The sequence below is a fragment of the Choristoneura fumiferana genome, chromosome 8 (genome assembly GCF_025370935.1).
Source record: "Choristoneura fumiferana chromosome 8, NRCan_CFum_1, whole genome shotgun sequence".
Classification (NCBI taxonomy): domain Eukaryota; kingdom Metazoa; phylum Arthropoda; class Insecta; order Lepidoptera; family Tortricidae; genus Choristoneura; species Choristoneura fumiferana.
This window is the reverse complement of record NC_133479.1, coordinates 5,887,010-5,914,823: the sequence shown is the minus strand read 5'-3', so window position 1 is coordinate 5,914,823 and position 27,814 is coordinate 5,887,010. Positions and strand designations below refer to the sequence as shown.

The following is a 27,814-nucleotide window of genomic DNA, read 5'->3' as shown; positions in this document are numbered from 1 at the left end:
AACTATAACGGTTAAGTTTGCTTGAGAATTATTAGTAGTTTAAGAGTAAATAGCAGCCTAGTTAAGGTATAAAATATACCTAAACTATGGAAGATTCCGTATAAAATATGAAATCCTTAGAAAAATATTACTTAATTGTTTCGTAATGGCTACGGAACCCTATTTCGGGCGTGTCCGACACGCTCTTGTTATTTATGTAGATTTCCTTTGTAAAGTCATTCTTTAGTTTTATTTTCTAGTATCTATATTCCAAGTGGCGGTATTTATTGTGCTGTTTTGATAAAATGTCAATACAAATCAAAGATTCCAAAGTAGTTACGGGATATTACAGTTGTTATTCCAATTTAATCGCCGCTGAATGTTACAGTAAACAATAAATTTACCCCATATAAAAGCAGTAACGCCTCTAGCCTTTTTAAATTGATCCTGAAGCATCCTCAAATCATAATTCCGTACTCTACGACATAAAATAGTACAACAGAAAAAGAAAATAAAATAAGAAAAAATAGAATCTAAATTGTTGCCGAATAAGATCAAGACGAAGAAGTCAATTGGCCTAACTCTCGCAATCTAGCAATGATATTTAACAGCCGAATATTGAATTGCACGTGAAACCGAAGACATGATCTACATTCCACGACTTTGCACATTTATGTCAAGTATAACGAATAAAATTTATTAAGTATACGTGATTCAGTGTTGCTATTGGTGTGGAAACCATAGTTGGACCACATCAAATCGCAGTTAACTAATTGAAAAAAGTAGTGTCCCAATGGAAATTTTTCATACAAAATTTAACTCTGGCTGGACCATTGGCGGCTCAATCTGTTTCCCTATAGGCATTTAAAGGTTACTGACCTGTGCCGAACTCTGGTGTTGATCTGGCGCACCTCTCGACCGCCGCTGCTCTCGCCGTCGCTACCGGATCCTGTCAACTCGATCGTGTGAACTGACATGGACTTGCTTACCTGTTGAACAATATCAAGGTAAGAAAATGTTTAGTATTTTCAATTTCTACTCCGAATTTGTTGAAATAAGATAAATATAATGTTAAAACCATCTCCTGCAAAACTACACGTACTTAATGCAGATGCTCGGTATTTATGTATAACAGATAAGCGGTTTTGCAATATTTATATGCGTTGTTTCTGAACCAAGAAAGATATGCACTGAGAAATAAGCGATAAAACAAATTTGGTACCCGCCGGAAAATTACTGGGCTATGAGTAAACAATACAGAATGCACTGGAATTGCTCACGGAATAATTTTCCAATGTTGATTCAAGCTAATTTAAAGTACCTAACGATTTAGACATTCCAAAACAGTGCCAGCAACGATTTTAACTTCACTGTTGTGTTTTCATCCTTTTAATGTCTACATACAGATAACTCTAATCTCCTGTTTCACCATCCATTGATTAATTTTATCTGACGGATAAATGTGATGCCGTCTCTGTTTGTTTTGTTCGAATAGACGGAGACAGCATCACATTTATCCGTCAAATAAAATTAATCAGTGGGTGGTGAAACAGCCCCTTAGTCTAAACTACTGGATGGAACTATATATGGAGCTATAGTACTAATTTTTCGAAATTCCACGGGATAGGGAAGTAGCCTAATTTGATTCTACCAACTAATCCGATCGCTTGTCACTTTCTTACTAGTCAATTATCGCCAAAAGCATCTCTACGGATCATTGAAGTGCGTAAACTCCAAAGGGGGCGGGGCGGCCTATACGAGTACTCTGCTTTATGTTGACATGGGAGTCTAATTAGCGACTACTTCACCAGTATTAACTATTTTTTTAAACAAATAGCTGGCAAACCAGCATGCGGGTCACCTGGTGGTAAGCGATCACCGCCACCCATGGACACCTACAGCATAATTAGGACTGCGGGTGCGTTGCCGTCCTAAAGGGGAGGGGGATAGAGGAGGGGGGAATTTACGATTGATTTAAGATAAATATGTGGAAATTATGTAAAAATAATATCAACGATTCGTAAGCACAAGAGAGGGAACCAATTTGGCTACTTTTGCTCTGGGTCTGCTAGGCTTCCTCCTGGAGCCAGGCTAGCATGAATAGTGCCCACAAGCGATCACCTCATAAAATACGCGCAGACTGAACCGTAAATTTATTTGAATTGCATGGAATTGCAAATCGAACCTCTTGCGGCCCAAGTAAAATTTATAAACATGAAACTTTATGTCAGTTATGAGAAAGTTCGATGTCACATTACAATAAGTCCTATATATAGGACTACACTTTGAAAGAGATCATATTCCTATGTACAATACTCACTGGTGGAATGTATTTTCGAACAGCGGCCGTCAACTCGTCAATACTTTTCTCCTTCTTCGGTTCCAAACCGAAGAACTTATTCTTCGCCTCCTGGTTCAAAGCGGATATCTTTAAAACTTGGGGCGGCTTAGCGTCCATCTTCTGTGGACTTAACTTATCCATGGGCCGCCTCAACTTGCCCAATTGTATCGGCTCTTCGATCTTCTTCACAAACATTCTCTTGAAGCTTTCGTCTTCACTTTTTGCTTCCTCAGAAGGTTTCTTTCCAAGCTTACCCAGTAACGGTTTGTTGACTGCCTGGGTATTGTTGATTTGACTTAAGCGTTCTTTAAGTTCGTTGGCCCCTGGGAGCTGTATTTTTCTTGGGTAAGGGTCTTGAAGGACTTTGGTAAGATCTGAATCTGTTCTAGAGGACTTGAGCTTATTGTTTTTCCTCTGGAAACGGCGAGGTTTGGGGCCGGGGATTTCATCGGAGCTCTCTGACGAGGAGCAGCTCTTCTCTGATGAGGACACGCTTGATGCTGAAGCGGATTCGTCATCGGAGGAGCTGTCAATACCCTCGTCTTTCAGACCCTGGAATTTAAAAACGGAAATGAGCAATTAATTAATGAACTAAATGAATTTCTTTGCTCACCCGCGACCTTATGATAGCTAAGTTTATGCAAGATATGCGTGTTCATGCAGTTCCTCCAGCTCCACACTGTAAGAACGCACACAAATCACACAAACCTATCTGTCACCACCACCACACTACACTGACACGTTTCGAACTCAACCGGAATTCATCTTCAGAGCAACACAATCAATTGTTCACCATGCTACCAGATGTTAGACTAACAAACCAAAACAAACATTTGAATATGTTACTGTAACTCCCTAATTACCCACTTTATTTTTCATAAACTAGCCGCAATAATAAATAAACTTTAATCGTCACATAAAACTACCTTGGTTTTTTGATTATTTACTGTTAAAGCATGTTTTATTATTCATTACCAACTGTTATTGCACAAATAAGACCCAAGTCGTCGTACGGGAGAAGATACTAAAACCTGTTCATTATTAATAGACCCCATTCTGTTGTACCTAATTATTTCCATGCATTTCAGAGCATCCAAACGCTTCAATAATGTAATGTATTAATACTTCATTTGAATCCGAGACTAATAAAAAGTGATTATATTCTAACAAATGGTTTGCAAAATTTGATCTGTCTGGATGCTCATTCCTAAATGCCGAAACATGCTCTTTCAATCTAGCATTAAAACTGCGATCTGTCTGTCCTACATATATTTTATTGCAGTCATTACAAGTTAGCTTGTTGTTTTGTTAGCTTGTGTGTTGTTTGTTGTATGTTGCTTGTTGTTGTGTGTTGTATGTAGTGAACCTATAGTCGTCTACCTCACCTACATATGACATATTGGGCTTCAGTCACTTCTGCTGGCTCGTGCTGAGGCACCGACTTCAAACTAGTAGAAATTTTTCAAGGTTTTGTACTCGGTAAAAAAAATTGTTATATTTTTTTTAAGTTGCTCCGTCAGCAGTGTTCCCCGATAATTATGACATCGGTGCTTTCAAGTAAAGAGTTTATACTTCATTTAAAGGCCGGCAACAGATTAGTGACTCTGCTCGAGTAGTTGGTATGGGCGGTGGTGGCCATTTCCCACCAGATGACCCGCTTGCTTCCGTCTCATTATTAAAAAAACTAAGCACAGCGCAGCCTTTCCCTTATCCAACGATTTGCGTACACAACAATAAACACTAAACACGCATTTTTCCGCATTACATTTTTTTTTCTTGTGTCTCACATGTGGTCGCAAAGCAGCTATAGTAAATGGCACGGTAGTCAACTTACAATCATATATCCTTCTCGCTCGTTAGATATAAATGTTAGAATTTCGAATCAGTACCGTATCGCCTATGTAGCAAAATGGCCAACGACGTAAATTGATCAAGAAGCGAAATGTCAGACGCCCTATTAGCAATTTGCCCCATTGACATAAACATCCCTAACGCAGAACAAAAAAATAGCAATAAGTTCATATAGGATAATGTCTAAACTACATATTATCAAAAACGCTAACTGAATTTTTTTTGCAAGCAATCACATTGAAAGCAGTTATTCGGAGCAGGAGAATCACCATTCATCATCACCAATCAGATTATCATCATTCACGTTTGACATACGAGACATTGTATGTTTTGGACGTTTCGTGATTTTGGCGTTCAGCTTTATGGGCAACATCAAGCAATTTACGTTTTAGACAATTTTAACTTTGGACATTTTATATACTTAGACTTGTTGCCCCTTCATGGACGTTATGCGAATTGAGTGTTTTACTATTAAGACATCTTCAAACAATGGGCAACTGACATAATTGGACACGGGCTTTATAGACCTTCTGAAGTCGCGGTCATTTTGATTCATAGACGATTCGGTATTGAGCCCTAATTTCGTGCCGTTTACTTTAATTGGCTTTAGTTTAAGTATGGAACTCAACATTTAACGTGAAATGAAAAAGGATATAAATTTACCTCAGAGCTTTCGCCTTTAGCCAAGATCTTGGGTTTCGGTACGACGGTCGTCCCAGATTTGAGAATGCCTCTCACTTCAGGAGTGATCATCCTTTGAGCTCGCTCCGTCGGCGAGTCATCATCGAGGTCTGCAAACATCCCAAAAATCATTTAAGCATCATCGTATTGCAATCTTCTCAATCTTCTCTTCAATCATTAAACTTTTGTGCACGATAAAAACTTCCGAAGTTATTCACTTTTTAAATACGCAATAAAGTTGTTTACTCCTCGCCGGTATTTAAGGTAAATCTTCAATTACTGGCCACCTTTAATAATTGGCCACGTTATACTAAAAATCAATTCTATTATATGTAATTTATTTTAGTATAAAATATAGTTCATTTTATAGTACAAAGTGGCCAGTTATTGAAGGGTGGCCAGTAATTGGCGATTTACCCTACGTATTCACAATTTCTTTCAGTTTAAAGAAAATATGGAGCACAAGGTTATTGAAGAAAAAACATGAGCAACGGAGTTTAGTAAGCGTATGACTAACTGTACTGAGATGTAAATAAATATTTCTCAAGTAGTAGCGACGTCACGTAGCGGCTGTTATAGAGTAAGTATAATTTAATACAGTGTGTCCAGTTTTATACGATTATTTGAAATTTAACACGCTGGTGCATGCTGATTAGATTGTGAAAGCACTGTTGTGTTATAAACCTGTATCCTTTAGCATAGTATTAGTACTACAATTCTTCAAATCAACTTCAAACCTGTAAACAGCTAGCTACCAAATAACGAACTGTACTTAAGTTATCAATAGAAGGAATACATCTGATGATTTAAATAAATTACTACAACAGTCTATCGTTAAATTCATTCATGATACTGTTCAAATAAATATTGCAGTACTGAGATCAATTTATATTCGATCACCATAATCAATTGAACGATTAACTGGAATAGTACATTTATCTAAAGATGCATGATTAATAGCATGCAGTTTTTAATTCACCAACTTACCTAGTGACCTAGAATTAGGATGGGCCTAAGGATTAGTGTTACATGTTACCCAGGAAGCGGAACGACAAGCAAAACAACGAACCAAACTCAAAAATAAATAACAAAATCAGACCTAAGCTCCTAAACTTAGAGTTCTGCCTCATGAGATACTCTAGCGAAGTGTTCTTTGCGCTCGCCGAGCGAAACAATTCCATTTTGAGCTGGAAGTCTGGATTACGCGGTACCTCGTTGTGAGTGAAGGATTTCGTTAGTCTCTCGTTTTGTTCCATTGCCTCTTGAACTTGGCTTGCCAGTACCGGCATTGTTTTGAGGCGAGAAGTCCGTGGCACTCTCTCTTCTTTAGACCGCGGCAAACCAGCCATCGGTGGTTTGTGCGTTAGCTTCGAGTTGAACATCTTCATTTTCTCCATTAGCGACATCTTCGCTGGATCATCCTCGTCTAACTTAGCTGCCACCGGTGAGTGGGTGCGTATATACATTACAATGTGCATTGTGTTTACGATAGAGCCCGGGACATACACATAGTAGAGTAGTCGAGGACATGCAAAAAAGAAACAACAGCCGACAATCAAAGACAGGAAGCATTTTGAATTTTTGTAACAATGCAACTGTACATGCTGAATTTAAAATTAGGGTACTTTCTTTTATAAAAATCTGAACTCCGTCGCACGAAACGAAAAAAAAGACTTAACGGTGAACTAAGCTTTTAAACAGAAACAATAAGCGCCTTAGGTTATTAGGATATTCGAGTGCTTACCATCTTCATCCCTGTCCAAAACATTAGCGGTGATTTTGGACTCAGTGAGTGAAGACTTTTCCTCCACACGGGGCTCATCAGATTTTGGGGGCGTGAAACATATTGGCTGAGTCTTGAACCTTTCAGATAGTGAGCCTTCCATGTTTTTCGATCGGTTGTGACGAATCAGCGGCTTTGGTGTGCCTGAAATTTAAAAATTACAATAATTAGTTTAATAACTAGATATAGGTACCACAAAGTGTTACGTATCCACTGATTCATTAAAAAAAAGTTATGTAAAGACCTTATACAAAGCCAATTTCTACTTTGTCTGACAAAGGCAAAAATCCAAAAGAGATATTTATATGGTCACTAATCACATATCATCATCAAATCATTTATGTATAATAAGTTTATTTTTAGACATACACAAAGTAAACGCCTAACTAACCATAAAAAACATCTACGTACTTACATCGCAATAATAAAAAGCAAGTCACTTCCACCAGATGGCAAAGGCCGTGACAGGATAAGCGACGAAACGTAAGCGCCCTAATAGCTTTTTGGATTAAACATTTTTTATACAAATAATGCGAGATCGTGATCTAGTTAGCTTAGGTACAAAGTAAGTAATTACTATGCAAATTTTTCAGTTTACTTTTTTAACAGGGCGCCGCGCCGCATTTATTGTTATTCTTTATGGAAGCTACGAAGCTTATGCCTTGAATATGTAGGTCATAAATAAATATGATGATTCCATTTACCAACGAGAAAAGATTAAACAAACAACTGAATAAAAAAGCGCAAAAATTGTATCTTTTACCTTTTGCTTGCTGCTGCAACTGCTGCCACATACTGGCGCGTGCCACGACGCTATTGCTCTTTATCAAGCCAAGGTTAAAGCCACTTTGCTGTGCTTTGGACTCATCATCGCTTCCCTGGTCTTCCGGGCTCCCAAACCCTTCGGTCTCCGTCGACTTCCTCTGCCGGTCCATCGTGATCAGACCCTGCTCTATCGAAGATGGTGACCACTCGTTGCTACTGCTGTTCGTTGTGTGGTTCTCCTTTATCTCTTGGCTCTCGATCAAGCCTAGTTCTTCGCCTAGAATTAAGAAATACTAACTATTAGTGTCGAGGTAATGTGCAAAAATAGTTGCGGGTTAGCGTGTTAAACGGGTTAAAGACGTATATAGTTATTTAAAAAAAGTTTTATCTGTTCCGAACAAAGGACCGAGATATTCTAAAGAATCAAATGACAATACACCTGAAATATTACAAACGGAATGTTGTCAAACGGATCGTGCATTACATTGACCCAAATACTAGGGCCGGACACACGTGCAAGGTTACAATGTGTTTATTTTCAAAACCGTCCCTATATCCATAACGGAGCATCCTCAAATCTAAAATTACCAAGCACAAACATAAACAAACGCAAGCTAATGCAAGCCGGCTCTGGCCCGATTCCCCGCGCGTGTATACTTTATGACACTGTTGCTATTAGTTTTGATTGCTCCGCTCGCTAAATAAGTCAAACCTCGATTACGCTAAATTTCGGTGGGGCGGATATAAAAATAAAACTTTATGACCTCATACGGTATGAGCGAGCGAGATATGATAATTCCATAACGTGATGAAATACTAACCTGAATGTGGGCCGGAGTCTCTGGAAGAAGCGCGATTGTACACCCCACTGTCACAGGACACGTTCAGACTCCAATTGTCAGCTTCAGCTTGTTGCCTTTCGTCTTCCTCCAGAGCGCGACTGTCCTCGTCCAAAGCTATTTGGACTTTGTTCACCTCTTGTTCGATCTCGTCCAAGGTCGACTGTTTTCTTTCAAGGTTCGCGGCAATGTTTTCGAAGTCTAGGAAAGTGGCCTCGCCAAAGCTATCGTCCTTGACAGCTGGGATATCCGAGATGCCGTTGGAAGTGGTTGGAGAGTGGACGTTAAAGCAGTCAGCATCGGAGGGCGCCGAATCCAAGGTCTTCGTAAAGTGCGCGGGATCAAGTCGCTCGTTTTCTCCCGCGATATTAAGGCCTCTGGCAGACGGAGGAGCACCGGACTCGACGGGCTGACTCGGAAAACTACAGCCCGCGGGGCCGAACGCTTGGAAACTCGCTTGGCCCGGCTCCAAACTGCAGAATGAGAAAAATAATGCGTTAATGTAGAACACAGCCGTACACAAGACAGAGACGGTATCTGCTTCAGTTTGTCTTGGTAAATATCGATGAATAATGGTGCGAGTGATCTGAATTGGCATTGCCTATCCATCGATTAAAGGAAGTTTGACATTGTCTAAATATAAACGTCTGATGGGGGTACCGGAGTTATCGATCGAATTTCAGCCATCAAATGACTCATAGGATTTCCGAGCGCATTGGACTATTAATCTGATCAAAGCATCAAATAAATCTTTTTCTACTAATACAGAAACGCAGCGAACGAGTTTCAGTTTTTTCTACCAAACAGTTTCCTGATGCGTAAATCTTTATATTCGACTTTTATAGCTGCTTCTGAAAAGTATTCAAAGCACGATTCGAATACGAAAAGCGTCAGCTGCATCCGAATCATAGTCATTAAGGGCATCGAAAGTTCACGTTGTTCGGTCATAAAACTTTTGATGTGCTCTGTGGAGCACAACAGATCCAGAAATAGTGCTTGACCCAGTAACGGCTGGAGCGCTTATTTCCGTCATCAAAATGCCGTTCAGATGTCGGCTGTACCAGTAACTGATGGCGGGGCCGATGTTAATCATGCAAGAGATTAATGCAATCGGATTAATTTAGGACACCAATAAATTAAACGATAAGAGTGCATCGTACGCGCCCGTTGCGGTGCGTTGTTTCCGTGAATTATAATCAGCAGTGACAATGACAGGGACGAAACAGACGTCTGCATTATTTCTGCACTGCTAGACAATGTCACCATTTCAAGCATATCAGAATAGAAACAAACCCCACCTTTAGTTTTACGTAGTAAGTACGACAGAAGGAAAAGTACTTCAATTGGAGCTTTACCATAATAAAAAAACTTGAATAACAGGAAACCGGTCAAGTGCGAGTCGGGCTCGCGCACCGAAGGTTCCATAGAAAAATTTGGTCTTTGAATATCGTGTTAGCAGAGTTCTTGTATTAATTAAGATATTCAGACTTTTTTAAATTTGATATTATTTTCCCCTTGATACCTCCCGCGTTTCTATAAGGATACTCTTTTTGCCAACTGAGCACGGTACCTTAAAAACAAGCTAATCCTAAGATTATTCAACATTGCCAGATCTATTATACAACGTTGCATGAACACAATAACTATTGTACTTATATAACGGACAAGGAAGAGCCGGTTGGCGATTTGTAATTAGTCACGTTTTTGGAGTTATTTATAAGTCGACTTACTTGCAAGGCCAACGTGAAATGTGGAGTTAGCTTTCAAAACAAAAACAAGACCGAACAAGTGCAAGTATTTGAACTATTAGTGTTTCATGTCGCAAGTTTTAAAATGTTTTACCGGAAAGTAGATCTTTTTCTTATTTGAAATGGTTATGCTATCCTGAGGTAATGTCAACATAGTACATTTTGAGTGATAAATCATTTTCAAAGAAATTATAATAATGTAACACAAACTGCCAAAAATGCGAATGAGGCCAAAGGTGTATCTTACTGGTTCAATAACAGCCTATTCACTCTAGCCTTTAAGAGTCCTAGGTTTAAAATAGATTTAGATTTAAAGTAATTTTCCGTGTACTTCTAAAAAAAAAGATCTAAACTAAGTACTGAATGAAAATCGATCAACAAAGGCCGTTCCTCTCTGTATTGCTATCTACAATACAAGCGAGAATCATGTTAAAAGGAAAGCCAACATACAATGGCTATCAAACACTCCTTCTTTGAATACGATCATTAATACGGAGGGTCGTTGTCTCTTTTGTGTGTCCGGCAAGTCATTGCACAGATTACTTCCAGTATCCCGTAACGAGACGAAAAGATCACATTAAAGGTGAGATGATACCCAAGTTCTCCAAATTGATGGCACTTACGATCACATTGTTAATGATAAAATATACCTCGGGGTAAATATTCATGGAGAAATTACCAGCTTTCTCGGTAAGGTGTAAGTTAATGAACTGAGGTTAACGAGGTAGGGCGATGAGTAGAATGGAGTGTATAGATCGGGTGAAATTAATACTTGTCACTTACAACTCGGCAAGGTCACGCCACACATTGAAGATGTAGCTACTCATGGTGTTTGCGGTAAATAGGAATACAGATGAAATGTATCTTTGACCACTTGAAATTTAGATCACAACACCGTCCAAAATTAATGCTGACGCTCTACAGTCTACAACGGTGAACACAATTCTAATGCGTGGACCGCCGGGAATGATGTCAGACGTTCTAAGAAGAAATTAGCACAAATTACGAGTCTGCAATCATTGATTACTAATTATTAAGCGAGTAACGAAATTTTCATAACAAATTAACGGAACTTCTTGAACAAATGAAACTAAAAGTTGATTACTACTATAATTAATAATAATAAAATTTTAATGAATGCACCTCGGTAACCATACAACTTGGAATTAAATAAATTCCTTTGTTTACTTATCCGAAAATGTTATAGAAGTTTAGGTTAATTAAAGCAATTACGAGCGAAATTCTTAGGGAAGGAGAAATATAGGTACTGTATAGTCGTCAATCTTCAAATTTCGACTAACTGGGCGTACCTACTTAGATACATTTTTATGACATAGAGTTGTCAATGATTACTTTGTTCACCCGCGACCTTATGATAGCTACGTCTATGCATCAAATGCGTGTTCATGCAGTTCCTTCAATTCTACACTGTGGTGGTGGTGATAGTTGGGTTTATGTGATTTGTGTGTTCTTACATAAGGCAATCCTAGCATAAGGTCGCGGGTGAGCAAAATAATTGTTTTAGTTCATTGATATGGACCTCCAAAGTAACGCCAGTTCAATAAATTGAGGAGTTTCTTTTCAAAAGGGCTTATTTCCACTTTGAACTTTTTAAGGGGAAATTGAGGAAAACATAAATCCACGGTTTCCATTTCGATATTATTACTTTAAAAAAAAACTATTTCGTTAGGTTTTAATTACAATTTCGCTTACAATTTCGAATTACTGACTACTTCTTTCTACCCCCCTTCATCCAATTATAAGAGTATTATATTGCTTTGATGGCTAATGGTTTCGATATAGCGATCATTGTTAAATCTAAAAGCGATTTCGTAATCATAATAAAAAAAATATTATCGGCAAATTCCAATTCCAATGAACAACACGTTTCTAATGCTTTTTTTTTCCTTTACCTGTTTATTTTTTAGTAGTCTGCTTCAAATTTCGAAGTCTACAAAAAGTTTTAATTCAACGTGGATAATAAGTGTAGGTACATATAAGGAAGAATTAGGCCCTTTTGATCCGAACCTTGATATTTGAACTTTTTTTAAAAGACAACTAGGGACATTTTAGAACTTTAACCTCGAAGAATATTTGTATTTTTCTGTTTAAAGCAGAACTACATTTAAAGTTAAAAAAAAAAAAAGGGATGTCAATCGAGCAATTATAATGACTAAACTTGCTCCTGTTTATACAAGAGAAGTTATATTGCAAACAGAATATAAAACACCTGGCAAATAGTGGCAATGTGAATAAATCAAACTTACCACAAATACTATATCGGTGTTCGCACGCATTTTTTTAGACAAACAGGAAAAAGCCAAAACTGAGAAGAAAACAATGTGTAATTATTTTCATACGAGTTAATGAAGCAAACAAGCCTGAAAATGTACAGAACAAAACATTCGATAGCAGCCCACACCACGCGTATGCCCATCAAAATAATGGCAGCCGGCCAAGATTCGGCAACCAACGCCTAAGCGGCCATTTCAGAGCACAATCACCTTTACACAAGAAAACTCGTAAATTAAGGACGCCCGCTCGAGTGGGAAAGAAAAATTACCCGCAGTAAACAACCCGTGAACTAGTGACATCATAATGATATTTTCCTGAACAACGTTTGCAAATGCTAACTGTGAAAAATGTAAGATTAAGATGCACATGGTGCAAAACAAATGCTAATTTGACACTTTTATGCGTTAAATTAATGTGAAAAAATTGTTACCTGGAAGTGATGGATCGCATTTCTTCGACAGTGATGGGTTGCGTCTTGTGGCGGTCTCGATCGCGATTTTTCGACTTAGATGTCGAAGGCTGCTCCCTCGGAGATGTATCAGTCAGAGCTTGCTCCATACTTTTTATTCGTGCAGCAATGGACGGAAACTTAGGGTTACCGCCCTCGTTATCTTCAAAGTTTTCACGTCCCCACAATTCGAAACGTGCGTTTTCACAATTTTCATCGACTTTTAATCTTCGATTGTTTAATATTGATAACAGTTCATCGTTCACGTCTCCTACGAGGCTTTTTGATCGCGGGTTCGATTTGGGTCGGAGATTTCGTCGTCTAAGCACTGCACTCGGATAAGGGTTTCTAGCGTTCTCTTCCGGCTCGAGCGAGAGATTTAACACGCGTCGCGGTCCAGGCGCCAACTCGTCGGGCGCGTCGCAACTGAAATTCGTCACACTGATGTTCGCTTCGTTATCCGCACAGAATGAGAGCCGTGGGCGCGGGGATTGGCTACGTTCCCTCGTGAGACTCGAACCTCTCTGCTTTAAAATAGGCCTCACTGTAGCTTCACATTCCGATCCGGAATGGTCTGAAGTGCGTGACCTCAGGAGCGAGGATCGTCGAGAGCTCCTGTCGTCTTCACTCAGATCGAAGCTAGAGGTATGACCCTCATCACCTGACAATTTTCTTGATGATTTCAAGATTGGTTTTTTAGGAAGTTCGAATTCATGTTCTTCGTGTTCTACTGATTTTTTCTTTAGAATAGGTCTAGGAGTTTCGGAAATCGAAACATCTAGACTGGGTCGCTCTTCAGAGAAACTCTTTTTCTTTAATATAGGTCTCACAGTTTCCTTATCGTCATCAACTATCTCGGCACCGCCAGCGGCTGCCAACAAAACTGCTTGAGCAATAGAAACGTGAGACGAAGTGGTGCTGCTACTAGAACTGGAATTGGATTTGCGTTTTAGTATGCCATGCGGTTCTGGAGAACTGTGAGAAAGATCGTCATGAACATGATCCTCTTCTCTGCTCATTTTTCTCTTTAAAATTCCTTGTATTTGACCATCTGGTGACCTATTTCTCACGACATCTTCAAGAGATGACCTGCGATTCTTCAAAATCGGTTTGTTTTCGTCCGGTGAACCATCTTCGGCGAACGATACTTCTGGGCTGCAGGACCTCCTCCTTGCAACTTGTGATTCGTCTAAACTACGGCGTTTCTTGAGGATCCCCTGACGTAATCGGTTGTCAGAACGACAGTTGCGTGGTTCGATAACGCTTGGCGAAAATGTGACAGGTGGAGAGGCAATAGAATGATTTGATGCATTATGAATTGCACTATCTTCATTAATAGATTTCCGTTTTAAAATAGAAACGGGTGTATGGCTACACGATGTCGACGTTGCATCAAGACGGCGGAATTGACTAGAAGTATCATTGTTGAGATCAGAAAACATTGCACTTTGTTTTTCAAAGTCGATCAGCCTCTGTGCCGCTGTGTCTATATCCCTCAATCTTTCAGTTACTCCTCTGTTTTGCAATGGTTTTTCGCCATATTTACCAAAAGTGAAAGAATGACCATTATTTTTTTGGTCTTTCGTCGATGTAAATAACGCAGTGTCAAAACACGGCTCAGGCGAGTCTAAGTTAATTTTATTACTATTTAAGTTATTCGATAATTTATTAACCCTATCTAAAGTTTTTTTTGTCAACGCAGCTAAGCTATCCATTTCCTGCGAAAGTCTAGTGCTATTTGTATGTGGTCTCACAGTTTCGTGTAGAGTAGACATTTTTTGAGTATCTTTGCAGTTTTCTAGGCTACCAACACTCGTCTCTCGCTTAGAAACATGTAAATTGTCATTTAATATATTTTTATTAGGCGATGTGTTTTTGACATTCGTGTCTCCTGAAGATTTATTCTCTAAACTAGTCAGTCTTTTCTTTGAATTATGATATTTTTCGCTAAGACTTTCATATTCTTTTTGAGCTCGATGTCTTCTATCGTTACGATTACTTTCGGTATCACTCTTCGCTTTCTCCGGGCTTTTGCTTGAAGACTTGCGTCTAAATGGTTCCACTTTCGACTTATTTTCAGGTTTCGACGCTTTATCTTTCTTGGGTTCCTGTTTTACGGGTGATATGGAAGTCCTTGTTTGTTTTTCTACGGACTTTTTTGAAAGAGGTATACAACTGGGCTTCGTAACTGTTTCAGAACTTCGTCTCCTTTCAGTTGACTTTTGTGCTGAAGTATTAAAATGAGAAGATTTTGGAGGAGTTGTTTTGATTCCGAAAGATAAATTATAATTAGCTTTAGGAGATATTTTGGAAGACGGCAGTAAGTTCTCAGTCTTGGAGTTCGGTGCTTCGAGGGATCGGCGATTTCTCGTTTTCGTGGCAGTTCCTGGAACAAACAAAAACAATTGTTAGAGCAAAAATCATTTTTGATTACATTTTATAACAAAATTTAAGTTTAGACAGTTGGATTAGAACGGAAGAGGACGTTATTGACCTACACGTGCGTATTGTTCCGCGTAAGTTCACTGACAGCTGCGCAAACGCCGATAGCCGTGACGTTTCGCGCGATATGGCGACTGGAGCCATTGTTAGAAACGCAATGCCCGTTGCATTGTGTAATATATGTGTAGCGAAATTCTGTGACGGTAATATAAACGTTAATCATATCCGGCCGTAGTTACTAACGACGAAAACGAACGAAACTTTCATATCAAATTATAACAAAAACATTTTTTTACACGGTTCGAAAAGTAAACTACCGACTGAATAATAAACATGAGTTCTTGATATACTTAGTATTTAAAATCAAAATGTTCACAAGTAAGTAAATTAATAACTGTTAATGTTAATTTCAGATATATTTTCAGGCAACGTAAATTATCATGCTAGAAAGATACTGCATAGCAGCGTATTGAATATTAACATGATCCCAACAACTTCAAAACTAACACTCCCGGATATTCTTAATTAGCCAAAATAAAAAGGAAGTAAATAAATAAGTAGTATCACGGACCATGAAATGATTTGTCCCTCAATTGACGCACAGTAACTGGCAAACAGACACCGTTCTACTGTTGTATACCTACACGAGCACGACGAAGTAGACAAAAAGTCGTTCTATGTACACTTTAATGTACAAAAGCTAAATAAAGCTATTCAATCACGTGCGAAACGTCGAAGGCTGTGGTCTACGCGGTTTACAACCGCGACCGTCGTAGTCCGCGCGATAACATGTTTTCTATTATGGATATTAAGGTATCGTGTGGCAAGTGTACTTGATATTTTTATGGCGATAATATTCAAGACTATACAAGAATGGAAAACTTTTAGGTGGATTCAAATTAGCCGGCACGAATGGATTCAATGAATGAACCAAAGTACCTGTGTGTTACCTGTTTGAAACATCACACATATCATGCATCAGTCATTTTCCTACCAAAATGTCCAAGTGCCGTTACTTTCATACAATCCATTCGTGCCGGCTCTAGTGAATCGATCTGTAAGTGCACGGCAAATATTACGATAATGACGTCTAAGCCAATAATGTGTGATCATCGAGAGAAATAGTTTTTTCAGCATTAATGAATAGAAACGACGGTAACACCAAAGGCTTTCGTGTTTTGTAAGTTACGTGACATTGAAAGAAATGTCGCAGCGCAATTATCGACAACTGAGCCAGTATTTTAAACGAACTTTTTTCGAACGTTTACCGTTAGTTGTAGATACTTTTTTAATATTTCCTGCTATGCGTCACGCGAGTTGTCCTACATTCCGCCCTAATTCACGTTGCTAGTAAGTCATGACGTCACTGGCATTGCTGTTAGGTTGGGGTATGTTGACTTTCCTAGGTATTCGGCTAACAAAGTCTTACGTGAGTCAGCAAATGACCTACGCCAGTCCAGCTGGCGTTGCGGTCACTATAAAAAACAGGTCAACCTCGCTTTCAAGAATGCTTCATTGTTGAGCGAATATATATTTCCCAAAAAAATAAAAGGAATAGATAGCTAAAGACCGAGTGTTCAGTTAATTCTCTACCATAAGCGAGTCAGTTGAAGCTTAACCCTAATAGCAGGTCACGTTTCGTGGTAAGTACTCTATTTAATTAGTTAGCGAGAACAATTACTGCAATAGTATGACCTATTCCACTTTAATACGTTAATAGACATCAAGTGAACTACACTAATTTAAAATTGAGCATTAGGAGTGGCACTACTATACTGTACATAAAAATGCACTAGTTTTCATATCATTTTAAAGTCGAGTAAATTAATTAAATTTCACAGATAACTTTATAAAGCATTCTTGGCGTTTGCTTTGAGTTGTGTTATGAGTTCCGTCCGACTCTTCCCTCTCAAGGATAATGGCTTTTTTACGGGAAAATCGTTAAGAATCAATCGGTGAATTTCAAAGAACGTCATTTATTTTGAAGAAAATTTCGAGAAGAACTCATCTATTCACGATCTTTATGAGAAATATCACACAGGCAAAATATTTATTGAATCCGGCGTTACTTTGTGGAGGTCCATGTCAATGAAGTAAAATAATAAATTACTTTGCTCGCCCGCGACCTTATGATAGCTACGACTACATCTATGCAAAAAGTGTGTGTTCATGCAGCTCCTCCACTTCCACACTGTAAGAACACACACGAATCCTAACTATCACACAACACTGACCCGTTTCGTACTCAACCAAAAATCATCTTCAGAACAACACAACCCACGTAATACGAATATGACCCCGCCTTTTCATGGATTCAAATTTTCATTCCAATTATTAACTGAAATTTTATCAAGACTAATACCTGGTAAATATTTTACTTTAGGCATTGTTTCTACTATGTTTAAATTTAATTTTAGTCGGTGTTATTTGCCTCTAGCTTCGGAAAATCAAACCGCTCACTTTAATATGCATACTTTTTTACATAAATTCTGAACATGACGTAAAGCTATCGATATGACAACCAAGAATGTGTGTGGACATTTTTCAAACAAAACCATTTATAGCCAGGGGATCAAAATAAACTTTAGAACGCACAGAACAATGTCGTATTATCAAACTAACTCATGTCCGAGTAATAAACATACTTTAGACACTAACAAACGCATTAATGTTTACTACAGCCCTAGTAGAAAATTCTACAACAAAAGCAACACTGATATTAATACCATTCGAATAATTCACATCGTTTTATGCAAATTTAATATTCAACGTCGTAAAATGATGTAGAGAGGAGTGAAAAGTCACCTCCTTTTTTGACGCGTCCCATTTTTCCACAAGAATGAATTGTACGTGCTCCCAAAAATTAGATGGTTCATTCGGAATTGTTATTACTTATCCTATTATTTCACGCGGTTATTTGTCGACTGCGATGTCTGCGATACATTTTGCCGGACCATTAAGTGAGAGGCGATTTTCGAGCCTTCCGTCGACGAAATTGGATCTACAGAATAAGAGACATTCTGAGTTAATTATAAAACACTTGCTAATGTTAAACAGGCATAAGTATACTGATGATACAACTTGAAAGGGTTTGAAATCAGTGTAAGCTTTCATGAACATAATGAAAGCATCATTTGAATGGAGTGTTTGAAATGATTAAAATTATTCAGTGGAGCTCCTGTCTGCGGCAACTCTACTGATGTTTCAAAGACTCGAAAAGTAGGGCCGTAACACAAAGAGTCTTATCATTAGGGTTGAGTTACGCTTGTCAAGTTTTAGGTATGTACTTAGAAAGTTTTTATATCGTACTTGATGGCCCAACTAGAATGGGAAGATAATGGAAGACGTCAGTGCCGCCGTATCAAATTTATAAGCAGATAAAGTGAAAGACTCGTCATAAGCCGTCTCGTAACATTAACAGGGCTTAAAAGTTAAGTAATTAAGTACGTGCGTATCTAAAATATCGGGACGCACATTGAAACATTGAAGAGAGAGGAAGAGTGAAAGAAAGATAGAGGTATGATAATTCACCATACCTAAACCTTGGGATTGTAAAGATGTTGCGGCATTTTTATACCGACACAGGAAACCCGAAATAATAACGCCATGGTTCGTGACTACGAAGCATTCCAACGCCAATGCCTACATGGAAATTAAATAAAAACTTTTCAGTATCTCAAATTGACTTGGATTACTTCTGACATTTCTTTAGGCTTAGCCAATAGAATTGTGTTAAGACGTTTTTCAAGAATCTACAAGTCTTACGATTCCGTAGATCCGTTCTGGTGGTCATACCTACACTCTTTCATGATGAAATACTAGTCTGGTTAGTTTTGTACTAATGTGCAGCGACAACAATGTCATCGCCCCAGACTGTTGGAATTGCGAATAAACAGGGGCGCGGTCCGCAGCAATGAACTGAGCTGTGCTACGTCATTTGAGTTTTTAGTGGTCTCTAGAAGTTACGTAGTTTTTGTAAATCTCAGGACGGCTAGCGTTTGACCGCAGTTGGCTTTGTCGTTCGGGTTTGTGTAGGAAACACGGAGAAAATGAACTGAGCAACATTCGACATGCAGGAAAATTGTGGGCTAGCTAGACGATCTGAATTGCTGGTTGCCAAAAGCTTTACCTGTGTCAACTCCGGCCTGTATATGTCCTACTGCTGGGTACACGCATCTTCTCAGAATACGAGGGCTTGTGCTATGTCTGATGCTTTCTTTTCAGATTGACGGACTGATGGTTCAGACTGATGCAATAAATATTTTACAATAATATTTGTCAATCCGTCGTAAATTAAAGAAAACCAGAATGAGGGTGTAACCGAAATCGTAGAACAACCTCGTCTTAATAAGCCGTCATGGTACTACTGATTAATCGAGGAAGTCACTGGGGCGTTTATTGTGAAAAGGTTATATTGCGGGAAGGGCTTACTTACCTATCAGAGATAATCAGGAAAATTACCGGCCTGTATCATAGCTCGGAACGGATATTATTATTTTTTTCGACTGGATGGCAAACGAGCAAGTGGGTCTGCTGATGGTAAGAAATCACCATCGCCCATAGACACCTGCAACACCAGGGGGATTGCAGATGCGTTGCCAACCTAGAGGCCCAAGATGGTACCTCAAGTGCCAGTAATTTCACCGGCTGTCTTACTTTCCACGTCGAAACACAACAGTGCAAGCACTGCTGCTTCACGGCAGGATTAGCGAGCAAGATGGTCGTAGCAATCCGGGCGGACCTTGCACAAGGTCCTACCACCTGCAAAATATTTTCCTAGGTACCTACATGTTATTTATATATCTATCAAATTTTTAATTTCCTTTCCATAAACAGTGGGGGCCTAGTGGTTTGACCGTTCGAACCTGGGCTCACATCACTAAGTTTTACGAAAATCATGTGCGAAATATCATTCAAATTTACCACGAGCTTTACGGTGAAGGAATGATCTTGAGAAAACCTGCACAAACCAGCGAAGCAATTCAAAGGTGTGAATGAAGCTTCCAATTCGCATTGGCTCCACGTGGGAACTACGGCGGCCCAAGCCCTCTAATTCTGAAAGGATGGCTTGTGCCCGGCAGTAGACGGCGTATATAAGCTGACTCAAATTAATTTCAACTTTATCCCCTCAGCCAACGATGCTCAATATAAGGAATGTGCCAGTCTAGACGAAGGTATTGTAGTATTAGACGAAGCTCATTAGCCACGGTACACTGTCCTCAATGGACGTATCATGTACGGTCCAGCAACTATGAATGCAACCTGTATTATGATTATGACACAGGATCGACTGTATGCCAACTAATACACCATTCATACCTACATACTCGTAGATAACTCGAACAATTAAAGTAAAAATGTACGAATATAGTCCTTTCTCTGAAGAATAACTTAACCAACTTAGAAAAGTTGAACACCCTCCGACATTGCCATTTAAAAGTTCAATATCTCAAAAATGGCTAAACCAACTTTTATCAAGCATACTATAAACACCGCAAAGAAACTCGCTTTGGCCTAAAAAAACCGCATTGAAATCGGTTAATCCGTTCGAGAGCTACGATGTCATAGACAGACAGACATTGGCGTCAAACTTATATCATCCCTTTTTTGCACGTACACGTTCTCTAAATACAAAGTCTTGAAACCTTTGAAGAGTCGAGTAAAATTATATAAGACATTAAAAAAGTTGATTCCTTACCTAGGCCTCGATTAACTTAATACAAGCTACGTAAAACTAACTCAAAGGCGATGGACAAAATAACGATAAAAACAGAAAACATTGGCCGAAGTTCTAAACTCCGCAACAGCTGATACAGCTCGGCTTAGAGTTGGGAAAATCTGAGTTAAACACAACTGCCAAGTTTGATTCTTACTTGGTTTTCTTTTTAAACTACGATGACAATTCACGAAACAACGAGCGAGACGAGAGAAGTCTAGCCGGATGAAACGAATGGCCTCTTTGAGTCGGGGTCGCGGGTTCGTAGCCCGCAAGCATGGCCGACAACCTCTGGCCAATTTACTAAAACCCCGTCACCTCAATCATTATAAACTCATTCCATTAAAGTAGCTAATGACTGATTAATTGCATTAATTCAACCGGCTTTCGGGAGAATTCGCCAATAAGATATTCATTTGGTGGAAATTAACGTGACAATTAATTTTATCTATCGTTCTTTAATGAGTGGGTCTTAATTCTTTAAATAAGCGGACAGTTAAGACTACCAATTTGTTATAGAGAGAACTCATAATCTTTCTGCAGGACATTGAACTCTAGTAAAGGTAATATATCCCGAAGAACATCAAGTTCAAAAGCCTTTTTGATTTAAAATAAGTCTTATTTTTCATCTCACTATTATTTTATTCAAACGGAATCCATTCATTGAAATATAAATACATTCATGGAATTTTCCACGATAGAGCTTTAACTAGGGTTATGTTGAATGATGTTATATTTGACAATAAAGTACAACACATTTTGGCAACGTAATAAATTGTGAGAAACACTTTCAATTTAGTTATTTAACAAACACGCCAAAAAACAATAATTCACATCGCTCGCTTGCAATCACAACTCCTCTGAATTTATATTGGTCTAGTGTAACTAAAGAAAGCAGGTATAATAACGCGAAAAGGTCAATAAGCAACCAAAGAAAGATTGATAACTGAACACCCTTACAGTTGAAATATCTTTCGCAAAGGAGCTATTATTATCAACACCTACATAGATACCATTAATCAAAGTCGCGTCAAAGTTACGCGGCCCACGGCTTTTGTTTGTGTCACAAATACTTAATTTTATGCGCCAGCGCCTCCGTCAACTCTCTTATTATTAAGACGTTTTTGGTCAACTTGTCTGATTAAATAAGATTTCGTTTGCTCCTGACGTCAATTGAATGAGTTAAGTACAACTTCATTCACACTTGGGACAAACGAGACGATACCTCTTTACGTAGACATTCATAAATTTCATAAATAATACTCATAGGAAAAAGTTGCTAGTATTATTTTTCCGACTTAATAACTAATAACACATAACACGCGTGTCTTTTCCAATGTCAGTAACTAGATTTCCCGAGGGGCTTAAACTTTCGACGTAACCTCGCATTACGGTGCGGGCGAGCCAATATTTATGAAAACATTAAGGTTGATTGATTGAAGAGTCACGCTAAAAGAAGCGCTTGTAGCGGATTCTCGCAACAAAGTGGCTGTATTTTACGCGGGTTTAGGCTCACGCATGACCATAGTTAACAACGCAAGACGAAACAGGTTCATCTAACAATAACTTTACTTATATTCCACGATCAAAACAAAAACAGCAAGGTAAAAAAATGATTCACTGGTTTCCGAGACCACCATCGTCACAAAGAGTTCGGTACGAATAAAAAAGCATCAACATTTCCACGAAACCTTCTCATCGCCGGCCGACTTTTATCGAGGAACATATTATTCGGGCAAAGTAGTTATAACATAGATTGGTATGTAAGTAAGTACGGCACGGCAAACAAAATATCGAACTGAGCAAACACAGACGCGGGTACACTGAATTGCTTACAGAAAGCACCACTCACGCAAACGCAAGTAAGTTACGCAAGCATGACCTGGGACAGATGTTATCTTCATTGGAGTTTTTCCAACGAAACCATGCAGGCTTGAAAGATTATACGAGACATATTAGTTTTCCATTACCCGGTATAAAGATCTGTTATATATTATTGGGACTAAGGCGTTTATACTTGCGACTATTAAAGACAATACTTTCTTCGTCAAGAGCGTTAAATAACCAGTCAGGCTTTTCTAGACAAGACTCTTACGATCAACACAAATAACGATCATAATACATAAGTAATCTAATACCAATGTACCTACGCCACATCGGAAAACATTGCTCGATGCGTAAGAAATAGTAAAGGGGAATATATAAGTCCATAAATAAGGCATTATGTTTACTATTATGACTAGCAGTAGGAAAACGTGATTGCAAGTCGGTACGAGATATGAAAACAGATGTGCAAGATGCGGAAAGTTTCCAAAAAGTTGGAATTGTTCTCGGAAATTTCAGAAAATTTTCTCAAGAAATATAGGAAAACAAAATTAAGAAATGGAAAGTTTCAATCTCCATACAAAATTGTGAGAAGTTTCCGAAATTTTCCTGTATGAAAAAATCCGCAATTTTGGAAAGTTTCCTTTGGCACATCAGTAGATATGAATATGAATGTTATATTATGAACATCGGAACTCTCATAAATTTTCTGTATATTGAAGGATTTAATTTTCTTCGCTTATGGCTTTTTAAGAGCCCCCTGTATTGCCATCTGTCAATTTAAGAACCAAAAGACTAGTGTAATTTACTTCTATGTAAGGTAATGTGGATATTTTAAATAATTCCATCAAGGCATTTCAAACGTAATGGTTGTAAACCGGGTTTATATACCGGGTGGGCCCTGTAACAGGAGCAAAAAATTAAAACACAGGTTCTGCTACTCGAATGGAACTACTTTAGTTCTGCAACTTTCAAAAAGTAATTTTATCATGTTTATTCCAAACAAATTAAATGGTATTTTCAATGTACGGCGTCCAATAGCCTAAATGACATCGCCTGTCACGTAACAAAATGACGGATTTCGCAATACATTGCTGGTCCAATTAAACTTTAAATTATAATGAAATTCATAATACAAGTTATTTTCAAAAGTTGTAGAACTAAATTAGCTCAAGATGAAGAGTGGAAGCTGTGGCTTTGATTAAGACAATTCGCAGCTGAATACAAATTTAAATTATATAATATAATCATGGAATAAAAACAAATTAAAAGCTACAATGCGACAATACGAGCGACACACCATTAAATGTAATTAAAAATAAATAGTGTTAATCGTTAACAGTGAAACAATTGGTATACGTTGGGATTTCATTAACAATCAGTTATCTAATTTAATTCCGATATTGGCTAACCAATTACCTATATCTACTTTTCACCTCTTATTAAATATCGGCGATGACAAAATTTTATGACGAATAACTGCCTAATACAATCTACAGTTGTCTGTCTAGACTCTAAACAATAATCAGAATCAAAAGACGTGCATATACTGTCTGCAAAGTTGGCAAAAACTTCAAGATAGTTCACAAAGCAAATAATAATGTATCTCGCTAACTCAAAAAATGCTAGAGGACAGTTTTGGTACCACTGACATCTGGAAGCACGATAGACGATAGTGCCTCTGCCAAGTTGAGCCCAGCCGTCAGAAAAATTTCGGCTCTTCCTGGACTTGGATATTTATAAAATTTCACATTTTTTTATGGACAATTCACGACGATTAAACACTTTTTTAAATCATGTTTTTGTTGGGATCGGATGTAACTTACGAGTATATACCTAGAACTTAGATATTACGCGATAAAATTTCCATAATTACTGCATTTTTTTATGTATTTGTTAATAAGTGGTCTAACAAGCCGTTTAGGTGTACTGTAGGTACAGGGTGGCAAATAAATACACATAGGTACCTTTATTCGTACATACGCTCGAAAAGCATAACCCTTCTTCGGGCAATCGTGTAAAAACAGGGCTTTTTACTTTCAACTACATCCAAGATCGGAGAAAAGATTTTCAAATTGTTCGTCTGAAGAGTTTTCTTGAATTAACGAAAGTTCTTGCAGACCTCCGGATCATCGTTAAAGAAAAAGAAAATTCTTAACAAACTAAGCTGCTTTCATTTTCTTTCCAAAAAAGTTATAACGAAACGTTCGTTAGAAGCGTTTCGGTGTTCTTGAAATGTGGTACGTTATATTTATCGTTACTGTGTGTCTATCTGACTGTTCACTCTTAAAACCGCTGAACCGATTAACATGGCATTTAGTTATGAGAGCGGTACATGATCCTGGGAAGGACATAGGATAGTTTTTATCCCGGAAAACTACATAGTTTCCGCAGAACAGCGACAAAGAAATTCTTGGCAAACGAAATCGCGGGCAAACCCTAGCGTTCATTTTTACCATATTATTATGGTGTAAACTATACCGGTAGATCTGAATGCCAACAAATCAGTTTTTACCACAGAATAAACAAAGACATTCAATTTTGCTGCACCGATGTTGAATGCAGCGAAGCGAAAGCAGCTCGGCTAGTAATTCAATTTCAGCAGCAAACCACAGTTTCGTAGAATCTGAAGTCGAAAAAACAAATAAATTCGGATTCAACACATACGGCACATCCTTCCTATGTTATAATAACATTTTCACCCATAACGGATGTATGAAGTTTGATATTGATCGATGCCTGATATGTTATAACTACCTCAAATAAGCAGTCGAGCAGTTTACCTTGCTCCATCAAGTTATTTGTACTTTATTGCCCATAGCACAAAAAGGAAGTAATTATTCTGTTAAACTAACTAACTCCCCATCTAAGATGAGGTTTATTTATCGAGCAATTAGAATACCATCCGATAACCAGGTACATTCGTATGCAAACTTGTACCTCGGATACTCTGGTCCTAATTTTCTTATCCTTCGCTATCAGCTACACCGCTATCGACAGTGTTTATTTAAATTATACTAAATTAATTTAAATTATACTAAAGTCGCGACTAAATTCATTTTACTCTGGAAAATATTTGACAAACAGCGTCTTAAAGAATATTTTTTTATGCTTTAATCTTTTTACGATGATAGCTCATTGCTGTTTGCTTTTTGCTTTGTCGATTAATCAACGCACAGCCAAAACTACTAAGTTAACATAAATACATAGCTACATGAAAATTTTATACGGATTTCAACTTAAATGAGCGAAAATGGAGGTGTAGGTTTGATTCTCTGAAACTTCTGTCGTCTAAATACAAACGATACGGAATGTAGTAATTTAAACTCGATATAATAGGCCTAGTAATAGGTCGAAATAATGACCGCGAGTCTGTAAGCGCAGCGTGGGACGTCCACCAAGAAAACGTTCACAGTAAATGCAGGTCGCTTCCAACTGGAGATCTATGAGAGAGGCCTTTGTCCAGCAGTGGTCGTCAAACGGCTGATATGATGATGATGAAATATGATGCAAACTTATATTTAAAAACGAGGAACGTGCAAAAACATATGTCGTGTACCTAAAGGAGCTCCTAGACGGGCCATATTTTCACTGCAATATGTGGCCGGCAACTATTGGTGTCCCTGTCTAACATGTGAGTAAGAGAGGGACACCAATAGTTGCCGGCCACAAATTGCAGTGAAAATATGGCCCGTCTACGAGCCGCTTAACAAAACTAAAATTAAAGAATTAGAAGTTTAAAGCGATTTTGTAATACCTTATTGCTAGTTATTACGTGCACCTATCTCGCCGTTATCCAATCGTGTTTCTTTATTTTTGTTTTGTACATTGAAGGGTTAACATGGATACACACAAAAGACTCTCGTCAGTTACAAATTACAAGGATCTAAATTAACGTTAGTTAATAAGTAATAGCAACACCTACCCACATAAGTACAATTAGGAAGCAGCAGTTGGCTCACAAACATTCTTCAATTGGCATGCGCAGCGTAAATCCAAATGCAGTACCTACGATAAAACGTCGAGCCATAAAGCACCTGTGATTAATTAAGCTCATCGTTTTCTAGCGAATGATTTAGAGATAAAAAACAAGAGTGTGACACAACAATATCGAAACAAGGGTGCCAAAGTGTACATTTGGCAGACGTGAAAATCAGCGCTTTGATTGCTAATGTACAGCAAGATTGACCGACAATCTAGTAAAAGTCGCAGGAACCAGTGGAATGCGGGCAGAGCAGGACCCACACACAACCCACAGATCGTGGAACTTTTTGCGGGAGGCCTTTGTCTTTGTCCAGCAGTGGACTTCTTTGGACTTTCTTTCTAATGACGATGAAGACCACGATATAATTATTGCCTAATAACCTGGGACTTTTCTAAAAGACTTGCTATTAAATTAGTTTCTGTTCAATCCAACTATCATCATTTGCTATTGATTAATTGTTGGCTCAGAGGAACTCAATGGGATAAAGGGGGACTTATTAGGTCCCTTATCAATCATTAACAAATCTTGAAAGAACTAAGGCACCAGCTAGAGAAAACAGGATTGAGAACTTGCCCAGAGAGATCATGAAAAAAGAGGAGCCGCCTGGCTGTCACAAATAGAGCAAGAAATCAATCGATTAATTTCTATTACACAACACCTAGTTTATGCAACTTATTTCATTTGGTTTTCATTTAAAAGTCCCCGAACATGAATTCAGGATTTATGTTGGAGCAAACCTTGATCCTTGCTTGTTATTCATAATAAATACTGTACCCGAGCTTGTACAACAACTCGTCGTACATGACGCTCACTGTTTCTGACATAACATCGATGCCAGGTATCAATAAAATGCGTATATCATGGCACGTACAGGCACATAATGGCTATCGAGATATCGGCCTTAAATCCAAATGCACTTGAGTGGAGAGAAAATAGATTTACGTATCTATCGATGTTTTCGATAAGTGCCTGTCGATAACAAGCAAACGTCACGCACAGGGAACGGGTAAATCTATACATCTATAATTATACACGACGATTTTTATATCATTCTCATTTATTATCATAAATAAGTATTATATTTGGAGACCCGACGCAAAAGGAGGGGTGCTACAAG

General features: G+C 38.3%; 1 protein-coding gene across 1 annotated transcript in view; it reads right to left on the bottom strand.

Annotated features, from left to right (window-relative positions):
- The window catches only part of LOC141430205 (uncharacterized), a 237,504-nt gene that overhangs the window by 129,590 nt on the left and 80,100 nt on the right, over nucleotides 1-27,814 (bottom strand). The window contains exons 5-12 of the mRNA XM_074090799.1: nucleotides 12,713-15,116; nucleotides 8,222-8,712; nucleotides 7,399-7,677; nucleotides 6,597-6,779; nucleotides 5,952-6,287; nucleotides 4,835-4,962; nucleotides 2,300-2,872; nucleotides 859-968 (exon numbers count right to left, since the gene is read on the bottom strand). Coding sequence (XP_073946900.1) covers nucleotides 859-968; nucleotides 2,300-2,872; nucleotides 4,835-4,962; nucleotides 5,952-6,287; nucleotides 6,597-6,779; nucleotides 7,399-7,677; nucleotides 8,222-8,712; nucleotides 12,713-15,116 — 4,504 coding nt within the window. The remainder of the gene's footprint in view (nucleotides 1-858; nucleotides 969-2,299; nucleotides 2,873-4,834; nucleotides 4,963-5,951; nucleotides 6,288-6,596; nucleotides 6,780-7,398; nucleotides 7,678-8,221; nucleotides 8,713-12,712; nucleotides 15,117-27,814) is intronic.